At 33.3% G+C, this 8,089-nt stretch overlaps 1 protein-coding gene across 1 annotated transcript; it reads right to left on the minus strand.

Annotated features, from left to right (window-relative positions):
• Positions 1–732: 732 nt before the first annotated feature.
• Positions 733–7,696, minus strand: Xpc (DNA repair protein complementing XP-C cells homolog). Its single transcript, XM_090154537.1, has 6 exons — positions 5,180–7,696; positions 4,328–4,553; positions 3,638–3,806; positions 2,752–2,845; positions 2,468–2,561; positions 733–917 (listed from the first exon to the last, which is right to left on the minus strand). Exons 1-6 carry the CDS (start codon positions 7,555–7,557, stop codon positions 813–815), a joined length of 3,066 nt encoding a protein of 1,021 aa, XP_090010663.1. The 5' UTR covers positions 7,558–7,696; the 3' UTR covers positions 733–812.
• Positions 7,697–8,089: the final 393 nt, after the last annotated feature.

Genomic DNA, 8,089 nt, shown 5'->3' on the forward strand with positions numbered 1-8,089 from the left:
ATAGTCAAGGCTCAAGCTGAATTGTCTGTTTTCTGCAATTTAATTTTGTAGAATGAGTTTCTCTGTATATAGATAAGCAGAAAAATATTTGTCCAATGACAGAACCAAATTGTCCTATAATACAATAAGTCCCATATATATTTACTATTGACAAATGAGTAGAGAAATAAAAATCAGTGTTGTCAAGAATGTTGTGAGAATATTAGTAACTGCTATGACCATTAAAATGTATTGTCAACCCCATGAAAGTAGTTTTGTATGCTATTGTAGTGTACATATATCAAACCTTTGTGGACTTTGTGTATAAAAAAATCTGGTGCATAAATATGTAGCAGCCTAATTACAACAAATTAATTGCTAAATTAAAACTTTAAAAGGAACTGCAATTATGATCTAATGGGTTTAGAGAACAATATTTAATAAAACCTCATTAACTTACCAGTACATGGATTAAAAATTATTTTACAAACTTATTGAAATTGTGATACTATCAGAAAAAGGGTTTTAGGGTAGTTTTATTAAGTTACCAAACAATAGTTTAAGTCTTGTGCACATCTTTACCTCTTCCATCAGAGTTGCGGTTCCATTTATGTTTAACCAACATTGTTCATAGAAATTACAAGGAAGGCCGTTTTATGGAATGGTTTGTGACAAAGCTTATAGGAAAAAAATATTTTTGGCTTGGTATCAAAGATTGTCATTGTAAAGTTAAATTTGGGTTTATGAAGCAATAAAGACAAAAGTTAAACACATTTTATTATAAATCTATACATCATTTGACATTAAGTAACAATAACGTTTTATATCAACAATTATTCTTTGGAAGTTGAGGTACCATACTTAAGTTTAATTTTCTCTCGTATGAGAAGTCCTCGTATTAACTTTTTCCAGTTATCATAAACTTTCTTTTCTCTTTTCTGTAGAATGAACAAAATAGTTATTTGAGAAAGTGTACTATAGTTTAAAATTTTGCTAGTCTAAAAACTCAAACATCACAGGTCTGTAATGGAGTACTATCATTCTTAAATGTTTTATTCTTTGACATTTATGGAAAACATTTTAACTAACATAGGCAGAGTTCTATGAAGCAATGTGAAGTTAGAAGAGAACGCCTACATTAGGAAGTCAATTTAAAAAGCAAGATAAATTACCAAAAACTAAAGAAGGCTAAGTTTTTATTGATTTTTAGCGACTTAACGGTAAACCTATACCACTACTTTTGTAAAAAATGTTTTAGAAAAGAGTCAATAATAGACCAGTGTGAAAGCATAGTTCATCCCAGTATAGACTTCTATGTGCTCTTTTGTTGCCCTATAATTGTTTTTACAATTTTTGACTTTTGTCAACCATGTATTTCTTACAAGCGCACTTACGAGGAGTGTACCAGAGGTGTAAATCACTGATTTTGATGAAACTCTGGGGGTATGTAGACCTTAGGGTAACTTGAATTGTTTTTGACAACTTAAAATGAAAAACTCTACATTTAAAAAAGCATGGGATTTTCTCGGTTTCACAGGGGTACCATGTGAAAATTTTTGAAAACTAAAAAAAAATTAAAAATTTAAATTTCAACTAAAATGCTAAATTTGAACAATTTTGGGTGAAATTCATCAAGTTTGGGTAAACTTAAACCAAATTTGGGTCAAATTGAGAAAATTTGATTGAATTTGAATATTTGCAAATTTTACCTAAATAGGGTATTGTCAAATATTTTTTTGGGAATCGACAAAAATTGGCTAAATTGACCCCATTTTAGACAATATTAGTTGGTTAAACCCAATTTTATCCAATTTTAAACATTTTAGGTCATTTTACCCAATTTTGGTCAATTTGGCCATTTTTTGTCGATTAAAAAAAAATTATTGGCAATACCCTATTTAGGTAAAATTTGCAAATATTCCTTTATTTATCAAATTCAATGAACTTTTCTCAATTTTACCCACATTTGGTTTAAGTTTACCCAAACTTGATGAATTTCACCCAAAATTGTTAAAATTTAGTTTTTTTTTTAGTTCAAAAATTTTCACAGAGAAAATTCCATTATTTTTTAAATGTAGATTTTTTCATTTTAAGTTGTCAAAAACATTTTCAGTTGCCATAGCAAAACGGAAGCCCAGCGTAACTTTTCCCTTGGTGAAAATTCATGTTGCCACAAGGTCTACATACCCCCTGAGTTTCATCAAAATCGGTGATTTACACCTCGGGTACACCACTCGTTAGTGTGAAAGCTTCCAGTGATATACACTAACATAAAACCTATTCTGACTGACATTGGAAAGTTGTAGGAACTGACACTCAATTTTATAATTTTGTCACTTTTAGGAACGTGTATAAGATCTTGAGTAGAGTTGTCATTACGGATGAATAGATAGCAAATTAGAAATAAGAGTTAATCATGTGTGTGAATGAACAATACATTTTACCATTGATAATTTAAGGAAAGATCAGATCAATTTATATTGCTTACTTCTTGTTCACGTTTCATTATATTTTCCTGTTCTTCATCCCACGCAGCTATCAGGACTTCTTTAAATTCGGAACAAACCACAAATCCTTCAAAGCTGCAATATGAAAATTAGACAAGGTTACATAGGACCATTTCAAATAAATAATTTGGGAGCAGCCAATTCACAAAGATACATTTCTACTACGCAAGCTGCGCTGCCTGTGTAAATGTAACTATACTTTGCTGCCCTCAGCTTTGAAATATGTCGGGCATTACTCTTTTAAATTCTGTTGAAACAAACTTACACTGGATGAACATTTCCACCATGACCATCAAACCCCACTAAAGCAGGGGCACAGTCCAAACCAAGTTTTCTTGAAATACGATTTAAACCAGGAACTGTAAAAGACAAAGGTTAAAACCTATAGTGTTGTTTGTGTTATTCATTAGCAGCTGGGTGACCACATTTTCTATATTTTCAATGTCTTCCTATATTTGTGGAATTTTTTGGGTTTTACCCAAGGCAAGTATGTCTTTTGTTATATGGCAGTCAAAATCTAGCTAGAAAGCAGCTATGGCGTTTTCCACCATATTAGAAATTTTCGCTTACTCCAGCCAATTATAAAACCAACTTCCCTTTAAATCCATGGATTTTCACTACATAAGTTTTTAGAAAACGGTCATTTTAAAGGAATTTATCCTATATTTTTCTTCATTATCCAAAAATATTTCAATAATAATAATTTTAGTTTCTGTCCACTACTTAGTTTTTTAAAGAGCAAATGAATGACTTAAGACTAACGAACAAAACTGTTTACCAAATACAAATAGTACCTTCCATAAATTAACTTGGCCTTCTTTTTTAGATGTTTCTTTTACGTCACTGTCTCCTACTTTTACAAGGATATAAGCTCGTAGTGGAGTCACTAATAAAGCTGTGATTTGTGACGTCAAAGCAACATGTTTTATTTTTTGGTTTTTGTTCATTTTATTTTATAGAAATATCTATTCATGGCCAAAAAAGTATAACTGGTTGGGGACCTAACAACTAGTAGATCTACACTCCATCTAACAAACAAATTACTTTTATCAAAGCAAGTGCCATAGCTTTAACATTACCAAAAAAATCAATGCTTGGTTTTTAACAGGACAGATTACCATAGTATAAAAAAAACTGTCTTTTCGACATACGTTTTAAATGAACAGTGCCTGCCGGCAGCATTGATGGCAGAAAAAGCTCAATATTTCCATATTCATTTCGTGGCACCTTGCCATCTTTAGCTGGTGGTGGAATATAGTCCTCAGTTTGCCAAGGACCAAAGATTTCCAATGGAAGATCGGTTTTGAATTCCCCAGACATCTGAAAAAAGATCGCAATAATAAAGGTCAAAAACTAGTTTTCATTTGAATCAAATTATTTTAATTTTTTGAAAAACTATCCCACTTTAGATAAAAATTTACAAGAAAATATTATATGCCCAGTGTTTTAAGTTTAAAAAAAAACAGGTTTCTTGTGGACTTCTACCCTTTGATCCCAGAAGTGCATACCTTGCCAATCCCAAATCTAAAAGGTTCTTTAAAAAAATTTAAACAACAAAATCATTCATTTTCATTCGCTAGTGTTTCATCTTAACAGATATTTCAGCCATTGTAATGTTCAACATTTATGTTTTAAAAATTTAAAGGGAGTATGAAGTAAATAACAAAATAGTCTGCTAACACGCACTACAACTTATTTTTAATGTAACTAGCACCAATCATCCCTAGCTTACATTAAACCTAAAGGCAGAAAATGTAAAATTCTTTGATCCATCATAAACATGGATATTATAAATATCAAAATGTTCAATATCTTTTGTACTACTGAAAACAATTATATACCTTATCCCACTTTGGTCTTGCTTTTACAATCTTGTATGGAGTTTCACCTTTCTTAACAACTTTGGCTTGTTTCATCCAAGTTTCCCTAGAATGCAGAGTGTTGACACACTCACGAGCGTAAATTGGTTCACCTCGAATAAATCCGAGAGTAGGAGCATCTTCAGGATAAATTCCTTCAAATTTGAGCAAATGCCTTTTCAGTACATACAGAGGATGATTTTTAAACCTGAAAATAACACTTTCGATAAATTAACTGACATTTTTCTAAATTTTACATAGTTTCCCCATAATCCAGCCAGAGGTGCAGCTAAGGGGGCATCAAGTGTGTGCCCCCTGAACAAAAATCCTGGCTATGCTACTGCAAATAGCCACTAAATTGAAATTTACGTCAGGTAAAATACAAAATTTCACCACAACTATAATTTTGCTTTGCAAAACGTATTTTTTAGTTATGGTTTTTAAAAATTACTATTTATTCCCTGGCATGAGACTCAAGAGTCATTTACAGAAATAATTAAGTCAGCGGAAAAATGGTGGCTTACAAAATGGTGACACCAGGTCTGTTTTCACGAATGATGATGTCAAAGCCATTAATTTCCCAAACTGTTTCTAACCGTGCAATCTCATATTGAATAATAATAATAATCAGATAGGCTAATACCCAAGGCACCACCTTAGGCCCAAGTCATCTAGCGACTTTTAATCAGGTGGCCAGGTGTAGGAGGGTGCCGGCAAGCAGATAAATACATTTTTTAAAATGATTTCTAGATTTAAAAATCATTTTTTGTTGTAAACTGTACACGCTTTTGACTAATGTCCAACCCTTCACACTTTAAAGGTAGTTTTACTTACTCTCCAACTGTTTTAGGCAATGGTTTGTCCAACAGAATAGAGCGTATATGTTTTTCTTCTTCCAAGTACTTTTTATCACTTGGCGGTGGGCTATAGTATTCTAGGGTTTCATTCCACCACTCTTGGTCAACCCTTTGCTTTTGACCCGTGGTCATCCAATTAGACGCGTATTTTGGGGTTATATCTTTTATATAGAATTTATTATCAATGGCAATCATATACGACGAGGTACTTGGTAAATTATTCTCTATATCACTCGGTTTATCAATCTTGTTTCTTAAAATATCTATGCAAATCCACTTTTTTTCTGTGGGAAGGTAAATTTCTGCCCAATAATATAGTTCATCATTTGGGGTACAATCATTGTTTTCAGAATCTGACGAAAGAATCTTAATGGATGTCTTTCCTGTATCATTAAGTTCTCGGTTTTTAACCTTAGATGATTTAATCTCCAGTTTTTGAACCTTAGATTTTCTAAATGCTGTAGCTCTGTGCGGCTTACTATCAGATCGGTTTGACTTATTGATTGAAACACTTATTTCAAAATCAGAATCTGAGTCTAAGTCTGAGTCTGAGTCTTCACTAGGCTCATAATTATTCTTTAAGTCACGTTTCTTTTTGCTTTTTGATGTTTTAGACTTAATATTTGTGGAAATTTTACTAGATTCGTCACTACTCGAATGATCACCCTTCTCTTTATAATTAATTGAATGTACTGTACGCCTTCGTCTACTCTCCTGAAAGTTGCCTTTGGCTTGTTCATGGTTAGATATATCAGAGTCCAACGAATTTTCACTGTTTGGTTCTACCCGATTAATTTTTGAGACACCCTTAGGCGTATTTCTTTTGGCTTTTGGTTTAGATTTTTTTTGCTTAGTGTTCTTGGTTGCAACTTTCTCTTCATCTTCTATTGTGCCATTCTCTGAAGTCGATTTCTTAACTTTTGGTTTAATTAAATTTGGATCTTTAAAAGAAACTGGATATGCCGCAAAGCATAAACGAACATCCAAATTTAATGATCGGGCCAGTAAAATAAACATAAAACTATAAACTTTTTTTGAATTAGTTCTCTTAGTTTCAAAGCACATGGTTAGAGAACTTTCAAAATCCACTTCTTTCTCAGTAGTATCTTTATCAAAACTTATGGTATTTCTGAAGTATTCTGAAAATTTTAGAAGAAAAGAACTAGTTTGTTTAGTTTGCTTGACAAAAAAATCTTCGTTTGAAAGGGAAAAAGCCAAGCTTCGGAAGTTATCACAATTTAAGAGTTTATTTATACGAATACCATGAGCTATCCAGCATAATAAATGTACTTTGTGCATGGAAATTTGAATTTCTTTTCTAAATCTGTTCAACCGCCTTTTTGCATAAAGGGCAAAATCAAATCCTTTACACTTTCTTTTCTTTTTAACCACATCTGATGCGACAGTAATTTCAACTCCTTCCTTTGGTATGACAGGATTGTAATCCTCAAGCATTTGTTCGTTTGTGGCATCTGGCACCTCTTCCCAGTCCATATCACTTTCACTAGAATCATTATTCATAACCAGTTTATTTGATGGCCAAGTAGTTGCATCATCATTTGTGCTAGTTCCCGCTGTTGATGATGGAACAATGCAAGCTTTATTTGCTGGCTTCAATTTTTTTATGCTTCTTTTAGATTTAGTATTTAAACAAGCAGATTCACTTACACTTTGAAGTTTTTTATCCTTTACATTAGAAACTGTTATGGTTCTCTCACTATCTGTTTTAAGTTTTTTGGCAATAGATTTGCCTATAGAAGTATCGGTCTTCGATTCATTTCTACTTCTTCTGGGGCGTTGGGGTTTCTTAGCTGTAATATTACTTTTATCTTCTTCAACCTCACACTCACTCTCTACATAATTCTTCGTTTTAACAATTGATCCATTCAAACTACCATTTCTACTTTCACTTGAACCATTATTCGTAACCAGTTTATTTGATGGCCAGGGGGTTGTATCATCATTTGCACTAGTTCCCGCTGTGGATGATGAAGCAATGCAAGCTTTATTTTCTGGCTCCAATTTTTTTATGTTTCTTTTAGATTTTGTATTTAAACAATCAGATTCACTTACACTTTGTTGTTTACTACTTTGAAGTTTTTTATCCTTTACATTACAAACTGTTTTGGTTCTTTCTCTATCTGTTTTAAGCTTTTTGGCATTAGATTTGCTTTTAGAAGTATCCGTCTTCAATTCATTTCCACTTCTTCTAGGGCGTTGGGGTTTCTTAGATGTAATACTACTTTTCTCTTCTTCAACTTCACACTCACTCTCTACATAATTCTTTGTTATCACGCTTGATCCATTCAAACTATCGTTTCTACTTGCAATTGCTCTCTTTCTAGTTACAACCATAATTATAATTATTTGTTGTTATATTCAATTCCGCCTTATTCCTAATGACACAGCATCCACTGACTGCAGGATAATTATAGTCGCTGAATAAAGATCTTTTTGGCGCCTGAGACCTGAGATAAACAACTGGGAAATCAACCCTAACGAGATAAAATCATGAAATCTTTATTCCTCTCTATTTCCTTTGTTTGGACTTGGAGTACCACAGAAACTGCATTCTGTGACTTCTGTCCTTGAAGGGTTTTTTTTTTTATTCAAAGAAGAAAGGGCTGATTTGAGTCTGAGAAGACCGCGAGCCCGGCGAAGACACCATCTGATTAATCAGGGCGAGATATGTGTAACGGCCTCGCCAACGGGGGGATACGTGGGAACAGGGGTGGGGACACCCGTGGCGGAAGTATTCCGACCACCCGTTGGGGGATTGGTGGTCGTCCTCACACGGCCATCCACAAACTCTGCCTCCCGGACGCCTGGGATTACAGGAGTGAGCCACTACTCCCGGCTGTCCTTGAAGGGTTAAACTAGTTTCCCG

The sequence above is a fragment of the Leiobunum rupestre genome, chromosome 7 (assembly GCF_980474605.1).
Source record: "Leiobunum rupestre chromosome 7, qqLeiRupe1.1.hap1, whole genome shotgun sequence".
In the NCBI taxonomy this organism is placed as follows: Eukaryota; Metazoa; Arthropoda; class Arachnida; order Opiliones; family Sclerosomatidae; genus Leiobunum; species Leiobunum rupestre.

Bases quoted from the DNA above. Each gene is read 5' to 3' on its own strand.
- Xpc (XM_090154537.1), bottom strand. From the start codon at position 7,557: ATGGTTGTAACTAGAAAGAGAGCAATTGCAAGTAGAAACGATAGTTTG. The intron at 2,846-3,637 runs GTATGTCGAAAA...TGTCTTTTACAG, and splicing joins AGGCACTGTTCATTTAAAAC to TTCCTGGTTTAAATCGTATT. The intron at 918-2,467 runs GTAAGCAATATA...TTCATTCTACAG, and splicing joins TAATGAAACGTGAACAAGAA to AAAAGAGAAAAGAAAGTTTA.